This window comes from Anneissia japonica, unplaced genomic scaffold (assembly GCF_011630105.1).
Source record: "Anneissia japonica isolate Jap-2015-1 unplaced genomic scaffold, ASM1163010v1 scaffold287835_len3118868_cov185, whole genome shotgun sequence".
In the NCBI taxonomy this organism is placed as follows: domain Eukaryota; kingdom Metazoa; phylum Echinodermata; class Crinoidea; order Comatulida; family Comatulidae; genus Anneissia; species Anneissia japonica.
Genome location: NW_022737223.1, coordinates 1,495,423 through 1,513,905, shown reverse-complemented (window position 1 = coordinate 1,513,905; position 18,483 = coordinate 1,495,423). Strand labels below are relative to the sequence as shown.

The following is an 18,483-nucleotide window of genomic DNA, read 5'->3' as shown; positions in this document are numbered from 1 at the left end:
AAAAGGATTAACTTAGAAAATATTAAAGAAGACAGTTGTACTTCATCACTGTGTCCCACTATAGCCAATTTGGCAACCATTGGACAAAATGAAAAAAAAAATAGGATTTTTTTTAAAATATTAAACAATATATTTATGTCCCACTAAAGCCAATTTAGGGCACATAGGAAAAATTATTAGATCACTATTTTTTTTTTAATCAGAACAACTGCTTCTTTTATTAGATGAGGGAGGGACTTTTTTATTTGGCAAGAATATTGTAAATATTGTATAAAAACAGGTTTAATTTTTATTGTTTTTTAAAGAAAACGTATTTCCAATCACAAAATTACATTGTTTTTTATGCTGTTGAAAAAATGATGCGGCCAAGAAAAAGAAACATTTTTTTTAAATTTCCGCATCAATATTTCCCAATTTTGTTGACGCGGGCTGGAGTGATGATCTAATAACTTTTTTGTATAGGCATAATTAATATGATCTGTTCATGATTAACATAAAAAGTATGATGCCGTTTATTTGTACAATACTGCTATTGTTTCTAAAATTTGGTGGAGTAATGTAGTTTATGTAGTTATCATTGGAAAGTTATTGATCTATTAGAAAATTCTATAATCTGGTTGTTGTACGCATATAGACATATTTTTTACGTTTTTTTATTTTATTCCTTTATTCATGTTCTTTGCAATTCATGACAAAGTAAACTCAACCATACATATTAAAAAACAGAGCAACGAAAAGGACCTCCACGAAACTCTTAGGAGCTTTTAAAATGGAGACCCGGTGTTAAAATTAAAGTTTGTTTAGACATAAAGGCAGTATATAACTGCCTAACTACAAAGGTACACCCCCTCTCACCCCAACAGTCATATTTATTTGATTTACATTTATTTTGAACATTGCCATTAGGACATTATTTAAATCCACACTAGCCTATATTTTACACTGATTGTACTGTCAGCAATACCAGAGACGTTCATTCCCATTACATTATGGTCTTCCATTTCTATAGCGCATAATACAGTGCATGACAAACGTCACATAACCACTAATAATTCCACCTTAATTCGGAGTCGCTCAGCTCAGTCTTACATGTGTAAATGTTCGTATTGACTGTGTTTTAGCATTGTTTTAAAGTAATAGCCTATCAGACATTTACATGAACAACAAAACGAATGGAAATATATTTGTCTTAACTATTGTTTTCAGCAAATGGCGTATCCATATTTTAAAGAAGGGGGTGCTGATGTAATGAGAGTCCACATCACGTCAGTACCATCGTGGTTGGCGGTGACGCAAACATTTCAGTATTTTGTACCACTGGATGCCCAAAAATGGAACTTGCATTACCTATTAAATAATAATGTTTTTGACAAATTGAGTAAAAAAAACTCCCCAATTAATTAATTAGGTACCCGAAAATGAAATTTAAGTACTTACTATTCTAAAAACTACCATATTCAACTGAGCCCCACTATGGTTGGGGCTCAGGTGAGAACATTTTGAGAAGTTGAGACTCGTTAGATGTAGGAAAATGGCAAATACATAAAAACAACAAAAATTACTATATCCACAAAGGCCTATCCCCATCATGGAGGTGAGAAAATGTTAAAATTTGGGGAATTTTGATGCCGGAAAATGGCAATGTCATACATAAAAACTAAGAAAATTACTATATCCACCTGAGCCCCGTCATGTTTGTGGCTGCATGAGATAAAGTTGGAGAATGGCACTTTAATACTTGAAAAATGTATGTTATTTTTTAACATTTCAAAAGGGGATGTCAACGGAACGCAACTGCCAACTATTTTTGGCAGTGAAAGGCCGCTACCAATAAACAATCAACAAACTACCGGGTTTCTGGGTTGATTTGCAAGGTACTACATTGCTCAACTATTTTTTACTTAGGGGTTAATTGGTAAAAATCGCACACAAATCATACGACGTCACTGACAACTCGATTTTGAGATTAATTTTCCGAATAAAGTTATACTAAATAACTTCTAATAACAAACTATTGTCTTCAGTTGTCTTTGTTGGTCATTTAACTGTCATTTCATCTATTTTTTTTTTGGTGATATTACCATTCTCAATAAGCTACAAACACCCACATAACAACGTCATCTAATATCGATCGGTGGGGACGCCGTGGTGACGCTGGTATGGTCAATTTTCGTCCGAAGCTATCAAGATGATAAACAGTTTCATTGGACTAAATTCTTGCTTATGTTAACCACAACTGCCAAAAAACTATTTTTGGCAGCGAGGACGCTACCAATGAACAATCAACAAACTATCAAGATGATAAACAAGTTTCATTGGACTAAATTCTTGCTTATTTCACTGCGGTGGGGTTGCACGGATATTTGACGAATTATGGCGAATTTTTATTACTTATTTGATAGACATCGAGCTACTATAATATGACTTCATGTAGGCTATGTTTTCTAATGTCGAAATCAGCTTCCAAAACCAAAACATTTTGAATAAAACAAGAAACAAAGAGTTGCAATGTAACCATCTCATTTCCTTACAAATCCTCTTTCATTAATGTGAAATTCTACATTATGGAAATTTTGCACGAAATCAAGGTCGAGGTTGCTTTCCCTATCGCGATGTATTCCAAGCATCATACATGAGGCTATCCAAACGAGCATTTGTCATAACAAAACGCAAAATATTTTAAATTAGTGTCATTGAACTATTATTATTATTATTATTATAATTGGCGCCACCACTGGATTCAATAATCTGCTGTATACCTTGCTTTGCCATTTTCGATAGGTGAATAGGACTTAATTGTAACTTTAGAGCACTGATGAATATTTATTACTTCGTAATTTGCATAACGAATCATTTATGCTTGCTTCTACGATGTCATTATTTAGATATAATGGCACTCGACTTCAACGGTTATTTAGGCCTATATATAATTGGAAGTAAAAACTATTATTTAGATATAATGACCTTGACACGATAACACGTGTGCATTACATATAATGAGTTTGAAGTCCAAGCATTATGGTTTTGCTACAGCTTTTATTTATATAAATGAAATGTAAAAGCAGTTATTTATAAATAATGAGTTTGAAACGAACACAATTTTATAATGATCAAGTCGTTTCGTAAGTGGCGTTTCATAATATCATGCTTTTATTGCATTACTCTATCTATTAATAACACCAAATGTATTTTTTCATAATATATGTTATAGATTATTATGTGGACCAAATAAACAAATTTAAAGAAATTAAACAATAAACATTTCTGTGAAGCAAATATCGCTTTGACTTTATTCAACTTGGCAAATATACTGTAGGAAAGCGATTTTCCAATTTTATGTATCTCTAGTTTTATAAACTGGGAATAAGCTCCAGTCTTATTAACCCTAGTGGCTCTGGAAGGATTTAGACCATATTAAAAAGATTTGAAAAAAATCAAACAATAACAATTTCTGAAGCAAATATATCGCTTCGACTTTATTCAACTTGGTGACAACTCACCAAAACTGTATTTTCTCTATCAATAAATCTATCAACTCAAAAAGTTTCTTTTCTGGTAAAAATAACAGGACATGTGTATTGTCAAGTATATTCATGGCAGTGCAAGGGTCTAGCTAAATACAACAGTCTATTGCTAGCAGCTAAAACCAATATAATACAGTACATCATATAAATATTCCAGCTTAAACGAATGACAAACAAAGCAACCGCCGCAGACAAGAATAGAAAAAATAAGCTGTTCAGCAAGGAGAGGTGCAAGTAATTTCAATGCAAACATAAATGTGCACTCAATCAAAATGATTTGCTGGTAATTAATTAAATATTGATATATAAATAACAATACACCAAAAGACATTACAGTTGAACTTGCCCAAGTTGAATCCAAAATAGCATTGAAAAATTGTCCAACTTTCATAAAATTTGACTTAGAGATCATTACTTACTGGAAAATGAAACAATTTGGCATGTAAAATAAGAGACTTAGAAATTATTTGAGTTAGGCAAAGTCGCCTTAAGCTTCTTTTCCACTAGGCGAATCTATTCGCATTCACATTTCTATCGGTTATTTTTCTGCTGCAGCAAAATCAGTTCGAACTGTTTCTACTTTTTGCGAAGGAGAACCGATGCTTTCAATTCGCGTGAACATATTCCCTAGTGGAAAACATGCTTTAATGTGTAACAATTAGTGTCTTCTGTGTATATGTATTTACTTACTAAATACAAGATGATGTGAATGTTTAAGACATATTTTTGAAATTATGAACCTTAGCAAGATAATTAGAAGGTAAATAAATACTGTACTTTTTTTTGAATACTTATTTTCTTCTCAACACAGATGTTAAAAACCCGATTACTTCACCATTGACCTATGACAATGGACATCCAACTGTATCGTCATTAAAGATATACTGTCCTAAGTAAAACTTGTTTTGTACATTTTTGTATTATTTTTAAGGACCTAGTATTAATGAAAGGCTTCCTTGGCTAACTGTTGGTAGAACAATTATGATCAACTTTGTTCCAACTTGTAATTTATTACTTGCACATGAATTTTCAAGTTTTTTCTTTTCGCTGTAATTGAACAGTTTTCAGTAATTAAAAAAAAAATTAAAGTCCTGAATTTTAAATAGAAAATTACACTTTCAAAACTCTCTTGGGATTGTGAGTTGCAATATAATTATATATACATTCCTTGTCTTTAAGACAAGGCTGTAGCTAGCTGCATAACTATTGGTTAGGTACCAAGTAACAATATATCCCCTATCCATATTAAAAATATGAACATGGGTACTTGTTCCGAAATACAGTATAAACATGGATGTACTTAAAATAATACCATTGTAGGCCTACCGCCACTCAAATCCATCTACTGTAAATAATGTACCAACTATTATTTTTTATCTTTTCTGCTAGCTCAGAATTATATATACTGAATATTTCACGTCACATCATATTTGTATGAAATGATAGGAAATAATATATTCACATAGTTCCATTCGATGGTAATACATCGACAGACAAGGGTGACATAAAGAAACTTCCTCATTTCTTAGTATCCTTTTTGTCTTTTGATGACTTACTATCTGTGGTTTTACTGTCACCATCCTTTTTGCTCTTATCGCCATCTTTTCCCTTTTCTTTATCGCCTTCTTTTTTCTCCCCATCTTTCTTTTCTCCGTCTTTTTTCTTATCTTTATCCTTCTTGCCTTCCTGCTTTTCGGCATCCCGATTCTGCACTTTATTATTGATTAGATTATGAAGTGCGATTATGCATCGGATTAAAGATGCCAAGTAGACGACGAGCATCTGGTCGTTTGTTTTAACAAGGAATGACTTAACAAACTCAGATAGATTGGTGTCTGGAAGCAGATTGAAAATGTCCTGTAGTTGATAAATAATTGTGTGATTAATTGGCAATTTGCCAGCTGTTACTTTATCCAGGTATGATTCAATACCCTGAATTTGAGAGTTCAATCCCTTTAATCCCATCAACTGGCCAGTAATCCGTTGTGATAATGTTCCAACTCTAGTATCTTTAATATCCCTGTAAAAATAAGTAGAATTAAATATAAGATTCTTCATAATATAATAAAAATGTTATGTGTTTAATAAAATCATGTTTTTTAACATAACATTAACATAACATTAATACATGGTATACAGATGAAATGAATACTATTAGTAATGAAAATAATATTGACAATAATTAAAACTACACAAATCTGTTTTCTAATTTGTTTTTGTGAATTTCATTATTATTTTTATCCATTGATGAGCACCCTCCATCAGTAAAAGACATGTTATACATCTATAATATCAATATGAATTATTTTTCATTATATATCTGCTTCAGTAATATTAATCATGTTACATAAAGCACTCTCATCATATAACAGCCTATACTAATAGCCTATACCAATGATAACACCATCCTATAGAGTGGACAGGAATATGCCCATATCCCACAAGTTTGTTTACCACTGTATCGCACTTCAGCAATGTTTATGAATGTTGGTAGTGGTTTTGTGTGATCTAATAGCAATACCTAAAGGTCCACTGATTAATCTCAGATAAGATAGTATAATACAATACATACTACAAGTATCGAAATGCACGCCATCGTGTCGGGATTCAATATTTAGACATTAGTTATGACTTAATGTCGAAATATTAAATCCAAACACGATGGCGTGCATATCGATACTTGTAGCATGTATTATACTATCTAATAATAACAATACTATGCAAGGGACGGGGCTTACTGGTCCATTATTATATACAGTATATTATTACTACCTGAGTAAATGTTCTACACCAACTTCTTCTGCCTCTTCAGCACCAATCTCACTAGGTAGATGCTCAAATGTTTTAGACGTCGGTGTACCATCCTGAAGAAAAAACAATAAAAAAAAATTTTGACTACCGATTCTCAAACTGTATATTATTTGTTTGCATATTTATTTCATCCTCATCAGACAGCAAACGACTCCTCACTTACAAGATAGAAGAAACTCTGTGACGCTTTATAATCCCAGTCTTATTCTTAGTCTTAGGGATTGGAGTTGATATTTATTAGAAAAATTATCCAGGTGTTTACAGGGTGGCGAACCATTTATGTGGAGCCTGAAGCCAGTCATCGGCCCGACACAATTCAATGAAGAATGCAACACCATGACGGCAGCACAAGGGATCGTTTTTAATGAAGATCTGTTCAGACAACCACCGACAATTAGCAGACGGCATCGCGTCAAGCGTTCAGAGGGAGTGGAGTTAGATTCGTCGGCCGACGTTTGTACAACTGTCGCGCGACGCAGTGATTACCCTGCTTCACTTACATCATGCACTTCCTCCACTGAGTAATACGCTTCTGTTGGAAGGCCAATGTCCTTCGGACGAGCATCAATAATGACGAGGACCGAGTTGGGACAGTATTTACGTATGACCTCATTAATTGCAATGTCATTCTGGTGTAGCTTCGGTCCTGTGTGATACCATCCAACTATCTTTTCACGGGCTGGAAGCATAAAAAGGATAAATTATAATCTAAAAATAAGGGGGTCATTTGTCCATAGTGTCTCTTGTGAGTTGGTAATATATTTCTTTAAAGTGTCCAAATTGTGATAATGGTTGATGTACAGTAATGATGTTGTTGCTAATGAAAATAGCAAAGTTGAAGATTACAAAGTATTTATTTTCATCTTAAATGTACACAAATTGGTAACAAAATTGTTTTTTATGCAAACATAAACATAAACTAAAATATATTTACAATATTAACAGCTGGAAATTGCACAAACAACAATATAATTTAAAAAAAATTGTTTATTTAATAATGATGCTGCTGCTGATGATGATTGACTGATGTTTGTGGTGAATGGGATTTATGATACTGGATACTGCGGTCGTAGATGAAGCTGATCTGAAGTTGATAATTGGAGTGATGATACTAACCATATTATGTCGTTGATAAATGATGATGATGATGCAGGAAATACAGTGGAGATTGTATAAGTATATTTATACTAACCATTAACCTTCTTAAACATTGCATACATAGATTCCAAGTAGTCGTGATCAATGAACCAAACCGAAGAATCCTTGTCGTCTTCATCAAAAGGTACTAGAAAAAAAAGAAGTATAAATTACATATATAAAATATAATAAATTAAATTATTAACAACAAATATACCAATAATACAATAATTAATAAAATAGCCTAAATAATAATTTAATATCCATAAAATGTCCAAAATATGTTTTACAACTCAAAAGACCACTGTTGGTTCTCACATAGGCCTAGGCCTACACAGTAGCTTTCCGCCTTGTTCTCCACCCAACCTAGGCCTATACACCTATCCAAACAGTTACAGTAACAATATCAAGTTCAAACAGTATCAAATTTAAAAAAAATGAGAACTAAGAGATTAGAATTAAGATCGAAATTACCAAGGAAAGAACAAGACCTATTGAATTGTATAGTAAATATAAATAGCATGGATAATGAAACTTAATGTGTTCACTAAATAATGAAATCAAACACCAGTCAGTATTAACTTTAAGACCTGCCTACTACTAGAGGATGGGCTAGGCCTAGGCCTAGCTATAGGCGTATCTTACCTGCAAAACTATTTGCTACATCTAGCACACCACCTCTATTCGAGCCGAGCAATGCACCGACAACTCTCCTTTGGTTTCCTACCTTACCCATTCGGTTAAAATGGTCTACAACACTTAAAAGGACTAATGGATGAACAACGACTTTACTAATTTCTGCCTTTGGGGTCGCCATGTTTCTGGGATTTCTAGGTAAGTTTTAATACTGATAAATGCAAACGGTTCTCGGATTTTCTAGGCCCTAGTTATGTAGCCTGTTTTCTCGATCTCGCTAACTCATGCCCACCGCAACAACCGGCGCACATATTTTCAATGAAACGTGCTCTCAGTTATATAAATTAATTCTAAATTATTTAATTATATACATGTAAAAAAATCATAAAATTTTAAAAATAATCTTAAATTGCTAAATTTGTATAATATTTTGGTTTTAAACTTTTGATATTTGCTAATTTTAAATAATAATTATGATACTTTTAAGAGAGTTTTACATATAAAAATTGCGCTTAATTACAGAGGGCGTTATCCGAGAATCTGCATGGCGATCGTAAACAAGATTCTGCTGCTCAGCACAAAAGTAGGGTACAATGCAAAATGCCTCATTAAATTAGGCCTAACAGTAATCTTTTGTAAGTCACGTATAGAAACATTATTTATAAATTAACCTCTAGCTCTGGGGGCAGTTTTAGACCTAGAAAGAAGTACATCAGTGGCTTGATGGTGTAGGATAGGCCTAGCGTGGCCTACCTAGGCTCTCTTTAGCCTAGCTAGCTTGCTTAGGCCTAGGCTAGTCCTCGATCGAAATGGGGTTGTTGCCGTTGAATGTGAATTTCGGTCGTAGAACTAGCTGAAATCGGTCACGGCGTATGGACCTAATGGCAGCGGCCATATTTCGATCTCAAAGTTTTCAGTGAAAATATTTTTTTTGAATAACTGTAAACTTGTAGTAGGTTTTGTAGGCCTAGGCCTATTTCAAATTGACAATTACCAAAACATGTGGCATGAATGCTGTCCCTGTCAACATTTTTTAAAAACAAAAACATGATTTAAATATTGACTCAAAAAAGTGTTTTGAATTTGCTGTGAATATTGTTCCGACATACCATTAGTGCATTAATAATATTAATAAGATAGCGAGACTGAATTTAAAGGTTAAGGGTCGAGCCAGCTTTACCACAGTCAAGACCTCAGGTTTGCATAATATCATTGGAACAATATCCACATTAAAAAAAATTTTAATGGATTTTTGTTGAGACTAGCTTAGCAATAAGTTTATGGCCGAGTTCTGCAGCACTTACTACTGTAGCTTTTTAATTCCCTCCCAATTTTAATGAATGGTCCATAACATACATTGCAGATTTATGGACAACAATGCAATGTGTTCAACATCAACACGTCCATTTGGTTTGACCTAGCTGGCAGTGGTAGCGCCAGTGGGGTGGGGGGTGTTTTTCTCCTGTCAGACAGGGCTGGATCCCTGTCGTCCGATGCTATGAAGAGGGCTGTTCAGAAACATTAATATTGATTGGCAATTAATGTAGTCTAAAAGGCCAATTTGGGATCTGGGACAAGGCTCTAGTCAGCCCCTTGGTTCAGACCGGTTGTCGGACATGTCAAACCCCTTGAGCCACCGCTGCTAGGAGGTAACATATGTAGGGAAGATGGCTGTAATCATCATCCTTTGAAAAATATATACGGTATTGGAAATAAGAAGAATGGAATGATAACCTTGTACAGAGGGGTCTAGTTAAAGGCGCAGTAGGGAGGCCTAACCTACATGTCCTAGACTACTATTAGTGGCATCATCGTTGTATGCACTAAAATTATTTTATCACTGTGAATCCCTCATTAAATTTTTCCTTCTCCCATGCATTATTGTGATATATTTTATTTAAAGTTCAAACCTGTTGAGGCTAGATAGATAGCTACCTAGCCATATGGTTGATGCCTAGGCCCTTAATTTCTTTTAATTACTCTTCCCTACACTTCATACGTAGAAAATGATAGTATGGAAGTATGGTGCATTCGAAGCTCATTTAAAAAACATCAGTTTTTTTCTCATTTTGTTTTTCAGGTTGATATTGGAACACAAGTTGCCATCATAGAAATGATCGCAACCAAATAGGGCATTTTTCTGAAATCATGTCTGCCAATTGTTACAATCGCCGTGGCAACATGGAGGAAATGAAGGAACAGCACCAACGGTTGAGCACCAAACACATCGAGACTCTGAAAGTGATGGCTGACTTGTCGAAAGAAAACAAGAAATTGGTTGCAAAGATCAAAGAAATTGAGGTGAATTACCTGGTATAATAAATGTAACAGTATTTTAATAATAGATAATGTAAGGATAAAACATTTAGTTAAGTTGCTTCTTTCAAGGCAAGACTTTTTTATGGTCTGGTTTAGCGAACCTGCCGACCTCAATAATGATGATTTGGAATAAAAGTAAAATGTTATTTTTGGCTAATTAGCGCACCCGTGGCCACAAAAAATGGAAATTTCAGAAAAAAATGAAAGATTTTCTATATTTATTATGCCCACCAATGACTTGAATTGGTTAGGAATTTCAAATCTGAACTTAAAACTTTCCATTTCTGTTCCTGCTTCCATCAGTTCTTGTTTTTTCTTGCTTGTTTTTTTTGTTTGTTTTCTTCTTTGTTCCTTGTCCTTTTCTCTTTTTTTTTTTACACTGAGGTGATTGCAAAAAAAAAAGATTAAAATAGTAATTTTTACATACTAGATTATATTTCTGTATTGATTATTTTACCTTAGACATGATATCACATTAAGTTTGGCCTTTGTGGTATGTACTCTTATTACATAACCTCTTTACTTGGACTTGAGGGTAGTCGCTTACGAGATGTCCAACTGTATATATTTAGATTGAGGCTTCTAGTTTAATCTAATTGTTCATATTAATGCTGTTGCTGTTCATGTTGTTTTTGTATTTCCTTCGTGATTAGGATGAGCTATCACAATGTAGTGAACTGCACACATTAGCCAACGAAGCAAAGGCAAGAATTAAGAGGGTGCAAGAAGATTGCAACAGACGTTTGGACCACAACAATAAAACTTTAGCAGAAAAACATCAACATGAGGTAAGCATGTAGAAAATAATTGAAATTTGGCTTTAAAATTAATTTGTCATTGTTAAAATTATTTTAAGTAAATTTTCACATTTATAGTTAAAAGTGGTCGTTCACAATTTATCAACAATTTTACAAGTGTACAAAGAGTATGCTAGGTTGAAGGGGATAGACAACTTTGTACACTTTTACATATGCATGAAAATGTTGGTTCAAAACAACCTACAATATTTTAAATAATAGATTTTTATGACCAATTATAATGCACCCAGGGATATAAAACATTTTTATGCAATCAAGTGTAGCACTTTAATTTACTACACAAAAAACAATAGAGAATGGTTTTTCAAAAATAAGTACCAAAATATGACCCTTAAGTTTTTAGTGGAAAAGGTATTTAGTTCCACATTCTGGAATTCAGTTTCACACTCTCATTTTTCGCATCACCAGGCCGAATCCAGTCTATGCGGTGGAATGGGGTACCGGAAAACAGTACTGTTTGAACATTGCAAAGATGTTAATAATTGTGAACAACCCCTAAAGTAATTAAAGAAAATAGTCAGTTTTTTTTTCTGATGATATACAAAACATGTTTGCTGCCCTCTATCATATCTTTAGTTCATAATTCTCTTGTCCCTTGTAATTTTATTGATAGTAATAGTCATTTATACTAAGATAAAATAAATGTTTTGCATACACAAGCTTAAATACATTGACATCAATATCTTTAATTCTGATTTATAATACTTAGACTGGGATAAACATGAATATTATCTTATATAATAATTTTTTCCATAAATATTTTAAAGACTTTTATAGAAGAAAAGTTAGTGGTTCAAATATTTACAGATTATTTGAATGTATTAAATTTATGCTCTACTATTCCAGTGTGGGATCCTAGTTTGAGCATCTAAAAATAATAACACATTTATAAGCAACGATCCAAAATTTATCTGTTACTAGATAAAGAAAATAAAGAATATGTTATTATTATTATTATTGGAATGGAATGGATTTATTCGGTGTAAACACCAAGGATAGCCCACGAAAGTCTAAAAGAAGACTTATTTCCAGTGGGGTCCTTCTGGTGGTGATTGAACAGTACACCGTGAGACTATCCCCTACTCTTTTCCGAAGAGTGTACTGCGTTCTTTAACATGCACATGGGCCATAAATGCACACGGAACCAACGGCTTAAACTTCTTATCCGAAAGACGGTGCGCTATTGTAACTTGTATTTCAGCCCTCCAGCTGAAACACAAGGGAGGCAGCGATGGGAATTGAACCAGGGACCTAGAGATCTCCACGGTTCAGCACACACACAGTGGCTACCACCAGATTAGCTGACTGAGCTAAGCTGCTGCTCTATTATTGTAATTACAAATAAGTTAGTAACATTCCTGAAATAAATGAAACTGCAGGTGGTTCTTTAAAAAAAAAAATAATTCAAAGAATCAAAATACACCAAGTTTTCTTCCAACTGAAATAATCCCATCTCCTTAAAAATAAGCTTAGCTTTATTTTTTTTGTGATGAAATTAACTTTTTCAATTGTACATACACATTTGAATTGTAATAATAATGTTTGTTTTTGAACAATCTTTAGTGAATTTTTGCTGAGAGTTTAGATACAATAATACAAATCTATTTATTTTCAAGAAGTAACATTTAATTTTCAATAAGATATTAAAATATGAAACTGTCAATCATTTTAATAAGTTAGTACATACAGTAGTAATTTGAAAAAAAAGTTTTTTTTTTTCAAATTAACTTAAAATTTCTAATAATATTTTAGAAGGTAATAATGATTATGATAAATGCATATTTCTGGTTTTTGTTTTGTTTTGTTTTGTTAGCCATCATTTGTATAACTGCATATTACAACACGAAGAAAAAAGCCTGGGGACATATGTTCCCATCATGTCTACTCCCCTTTTCAGTATGCTGTCCACATTTGAATGACTAACCAGTAATTGTTTGTAATTATTTCCCGCAGAAAAAAAAACATTTAACAATCATGGTTATGTTAAACAGTGACGTTAATGTCTTGTTTAATTAGCATGATACGATATCAGATTTTGTTCGCCGTCATTTATTGTAAACTTAACATGATTTTTCATCCTCTTGAGGAAAACAAGCCATTTAGATATTAATAGCGCTGTCGTGGAGCAGTAAAACTTTGTTCTGTTCATGATAAACATATTTTGCCAAGATACATATTGTTTTTCTCTACAGGCAGAGCAACAACAAACAATTATTTCAGTAATAATAAGTGAAACGTTCAAAGTTAAACTTAGAAATTAATTAGTGGAACTTTCATGATACGAGATCATGATTTCAGTATGTATTGAGTTCTTTGTATACCCTTTAAGTTTTTATAAATATGTATCGGAATCCATAATAAAGAATATAGGGAAAATAAACATCATTTTTGGTATTTGGCCATACTGTAGGTATGTTGCCTTCCCTATTGCTAGAATACAAGGGTATGTTATGGAGGAAAAATTTATGAGGAGGCAAATGTTCTTTTTTATGCCAGGACAGAAGTGGTTTAGTAGGTAGGGGTTGAAGGTCAGGCTAGAAAAGTTGCACAACAAAATGTCAGAATTAGCCTATGTTTGAGGAGTTGATGTCTCTCTGTTGACGTCGGAATTCTCATAAACATTTCACCAAGTAAAACATCTCACCAGACAAGCATGGGGAAGAGTTTATAATTAGGTAACAATGTAACTTTCAAACAAAATTTTGTAATGTTCAGTGGCATAAACCAAGGAGACTATTCACGGTGTCAGCCCTCCCTCTTCCCCCCACCCAATTTTTGATCAAATGTGGAAAAAATAATAGACAATTAATGGAAATAAATGGCACAGTAAGACAGATTAGATATTAACAACCATTTTAGAATGTAGTCATAGCCATTTATATGCTTCCCTAGTTTTGCACCATGCATAAATTTCAGTGGATATAATATTTCTGTTCTTTCTGTTCTTTTCAAAATCCTGGATACGCCACTAATGTTACTGTTGAACCATAACCAGTTAATCAAAAATTGTGGTATGAATTCTCAATAATGATTGATAACTGTGCTGCTGTTTTTATGCTGGTTGAACCCACAAATATTTAGAAAGCAATTTTGATTTATTCTTTCCTTTATTACAAAACACATTATTCTTTCAAAAATGAGATGCTCTTTGTCAATATATGCATCCTATCTCTGTAGAAGTTTTGATGGATGGATGATGTTCTCAATAATATGATATTTCATATTTTGATACTTTTTCTGTTTTAAATCAAAAATTATTTAATGTATTTCTTTCCACAATTAATATCTATTTCAAGCACTTTAAATAAACACTAAATATTCTATACTGACTAAAAAAGGGGAAAAACCCTAAAAAAAACAGCAGATAACAGATTTACAAGTGACTATAGTATCCTGCAAGGTCAGATAACTATTGATTTCCACGGTCTTGTACAAAATCGACTTTGTTAATGCGACTTTCCTATAGTAAAAATGATATAATATATACTCAAAAGCATTAATATTTTATTATTTAATTTGAAATGATAGGATATTTTCAGATTTTTTATTTGATGAGCTGTTTTTGAAATATCCACATTATAACATAAGTAGTAGTGGATAACAGAATTAAAGATGTATTGTCCTATGATATGATATTTAAGCTATAGATTGTTTGAGAGAAATAAAAACATTTTCCCTTATTTTTTATTGTTTACTTCGATGTCAATCATTTTTGCATACCAGCCATTTCAGAAAATTTCAGACATACTTTATAAAAGTGAAAAGCACTAATATTTTATTACCTGGTATTTGGTTCATTGAATAGGATATTTTTGATTTTTTTTGTTACTTCACATTGAAATATTCACATCAATAATATATAATGGGTACAACATGAAACATAATAAACATACTGTACAATAAAACTATTAAAGCAATCAAAAACTGACAAATCTAAAATTGTACCCTCATGTGTAATGAAGAACACCAGGAATAGTTCATGCAGTTGCAGCATCAGTGGTGGGGTGGGGGGTCCAGGAGGAACCCTGGCCTCAACCCCCGCCGAGGAAGCAGCTAATTATTTTTTTGTCAGGAAGCACTGCTTTAAAAAAAGCATTTTTGCTATTTGAGCGTGCCATTTTGGGGTATTTACACATACACATATTTGCTCCAAATATGGTAATGCAGAGGTGAATTTGGATCCCAGTCAATTCAGTTCAATTCAATTCAGTTTTATTTAATTAACAAGTACAATTCTTAAAATAAAAATGTTTAATTAAAATAGGATTAAAAATGAAAAAGACATTCATGAAACTTAAATGAGCTTGTAAAATAAAGACTTGGAAGTACAGTAGTAAAATAGTTTAAGAAGGAATTTGGACCTCTCAGCGAGACATTCAATATATTTATGAAGCAATAGATGGAATGATAGATTTCTGGAAAGATATAAAAATATTTTTCCTTTCTTTGTGGTTCTTTTTGGTTCATTGAGGTGTCAATCATTTTTACATACCAGTCATTTCAACAAATTTCTGACATTAAAAAACTAAAAAACACTAATATTTTATTATTTGATTTATTAATGTTAGATATTTTGAGATTTTTAAAGTTTATTTTTGAACTATTCACATTATACAGTAACAATATGTATGATGAGTAACAGTTCGTAAATAACAAAATCAAACACAAAAATGAAAGATACAATAAAAACTAATAAAACATTAGACTAAACTACGTTGTAATATAAGATGTTCAGGATGCCATGAATTTTCATTCATTCGTTCATTTCTTCATTCATTCCTTCATTCTTTTATGAATAATAATAAATAATAATTAATCTATCATTAATTAATTAATTAATCCATTCATTCACTCTTTCATTTACTTAGTATATTTTTATTTCAATCATATTTAAAGGAAAGCAAAGTATAATAATTAAAATGAATGTTGTACAATATTCTGGAAGAACAGTTAGTGAAAAGTATTTTTATTTTAGGGTTATATGTTTGTTTTATTTTCTTTTTTATTACTGGGTAACCTGTTCAGTAGAAGCCTACTATTCTTCCACAGGACCCACTTACAGTATCCTTTAAAACGCTGTCAAAAATACTTTTGAATGCCCATATATAGTCATGTTGTGTCTATATATGGTCACAATGTGATGTCATCATAACCATACTTAGGCATGGGATTGGGAGGCAATCATCTTAACCATCAAGTTATTCAACCTCACCAATCACAATACATCTTAACGGAGTCTTCGTCACGGCAAATGAATTTTTTACTGAAAAAGATTCCAGTAACATTTACTAGTTCCTAACTTCACAAGTGCTTTATGTCTTTTATAACGGTGTTAATCAGAGGACTAATAACACAAAATCGTATTACTAAACTTAATTCAATACTTCAGTACATTAATTTCTGACATAAAAAATAACCTAATATAAATGGAGGCAACTGAGAAAGAACATTCACCGCAAATACCGTTAATTAAGTTGTTGTTGAATTCATTCAACATTCATTCATGTTCAGTATTGCAGCAAACTGTCATTTTTTCTACATCTGTACATTTTCATTATAAATGTTAAGAAATACTAAAAGCTTGCTAAATATTTTAAGATTGTAATGTCTGTCGTAGTTTATGTCACCAATTATGTTTGTAATTATCACAAAGCCGTGTTTTAAAAGAAAAAAAAAACGTCTAATTGTTTTGGTTAGTCAAAACATTGGCATCCACCGTCTCGGTGATTGAATAATGCTGGCGTGCTATCTCGGCGTATTCTTCAGTGGCCTTGTTGCAGAACAATATCTTTATGAATTATGACTGAAAATACTTGTTGAGACAGGCCGACAATTATAAGGTATGGCAACCACATAAGTAACATCATTTAATGAAGAAACGCTAATTACTTATCAAGGTTGCTATCTTTCACTGCTATGACAAACTACATGAACATAACTATCCATTAACAGCAACAACAAGAACCAGTTGTTATTCCACAGCACAGTTCCATCTAATCAGCATGATCGAATTGGAAAAAAAAACACAATAAAATATGAACTTATAAACCTGCATTTTTAATACTCTGCTGCATATTAAATTGATAAATTATTCAGAGTTTTATGGTCACTGATAGATTCATGTTGTTATTAAAATATAACATAACAGTTTTGATGCAAAAGGAAATAAATTATAATTTCTATTACAAAATTTAAGCTAATGATAAAAATAGACAATGAATGAAATGATTGTGTGGTGCCTACTGATGGTGGTCCACTTGAATCTCTTAAGTTGGGGCACTCACTGAGATTTGCGACGGGCGTACAACGAATCCCAACTCCTTTCCCTGTAAGCACTAGACAATAGGCAAGCTGGTTGGCCGAGCGGTTAAAACAGGGGAACCGTGACATACAGCCATAATATCGGCGTTGGTTCGAACGGCACGCTTGCCTATGGTTCCGGTGGTGGAACAAGTCTTTTCAGATAAATGCTCAAAACCGTAGGCCCAGTGTACACAATTGGCTCGTGTGCACTTTAAAGAACCCAGTACATCATTCGAGAAGAGTAGGGGTCCATTTCCAGTCCCCGTCCAGTCAGAGAAGTTTACATCGCGGCCCATGTCAGGTGTCCATCCTACCTGCAAATCCTTCTACCATACTACGTAAGCAAGATGATACACACTAGCTACGTAGTGACTCGATAAGAAGAAGACTAGACAATGCGAGACTGTCTGCTGATTGTCAATGTCAGTTAAAAACAATCCATTGTACGTGCGTTGTGGCGCAGTGTGTCCCCGGCTTTAAACAATGATCAGAGGAGTCCACGGTGGCTTTGAAAGTTTGCCGACATCATGTCAATCAAGTCCAACAAGAGGGTTTGAACCAAGGAGGAGCCCCCTAGATTTTTATGGTTTAGGATGATTAAAATTTTGCTTTAATGTTGGTATAATAGGAACCATATCTTACAAGTGACTTGTTTTTTTGTTGTTTTTTTTTTAATTTGAAAATGGACTGTCTTCAATGGCAAAGCAACTTGTAGCATCCTCTTAAATGTTAGCTGTGATAAAAACTCAAGAAATTTTGCTTCTCAAACTCGGTATCTCTGATGATAAAAGAAAATTATAACCTAATACTCTCATTTAAAACATAAATTTATATACAAATGAGGCATCAATAGCACATCATTACAGTGAAGACTGGAGCTGGGATTGAAGCAAAGAGTATAGAACTGCAAGAGATCTGATTCTTTTATATATATT

General features: G+C 32.9%; 2 protein-coding genes across 4 annotated transcripts in view; one reads left to right on the top strand and one right to left on the bottom strand.

Moving 5' to 3' along the window:
- Positions 1–3,261: 3,261 nt before the first annotated feature.
- Positions 3,262–8,402, bottom strand: LOC117117188 (26S proteasome non-ATPase regulatory subunit 7-like). Its single transcript, XM_033261413.1, has 5 exons — positions 8,118–8,402; positions 7,528–7,620; positions 6,836–7,014; positions 6,297–6,388; positions 3,262–5,544 (listed from the first exon to the last, which is right to left on the bottom strand). The coding sequence occupies exons 1-5, from the start codon at positions 8,287–8,289 to the stop codon at positions 5,043–5,045; spliced, it is 1,038 nt and encodes a 345-aa protein (XP_033117304.1). The 5' UTR covers positions 8,290–8,402; the 3' UTR covers positions 3,262–5,042.
- Positions 8,403–8,631: 229 nt separating this feature from the next.
- LOC117117118 (spindle assembly abnormal protein 6 homolog) overlaps positions 8,632–18,483 on the top strand; it is a 47,769-nt gene continuing 37,917 nt past the window's right edge. Inside the window, exons 1-4 of one of the 3 annotated variants that reach the window (XM_033261320.1) lie at positions 8,632–8,743; positions 10,189–10,385; positions 10,438–10,458; positions 11,081–11,215. In XM_033261320.1, coding sequence (XP_033117211.1) covers positions 10,257–10,385; positions 10,438–10,458; positions 11,081–11,215 — 285 coding nt within the window. In that variant the 5' untranslated portion in view covers positions 8,632–8,743; positions 10,189–10,256. Of the gene's footprint in view, positions 8,744–10,188; positions 10,410–10,437; positions 10,459–11,080; positions 11,216–18,483 lie in introns of all 3 variants that reach the window. The other 2 variants (XM_033261319.1, XM_033261318.1) reach the window with 2 other exon arrangements.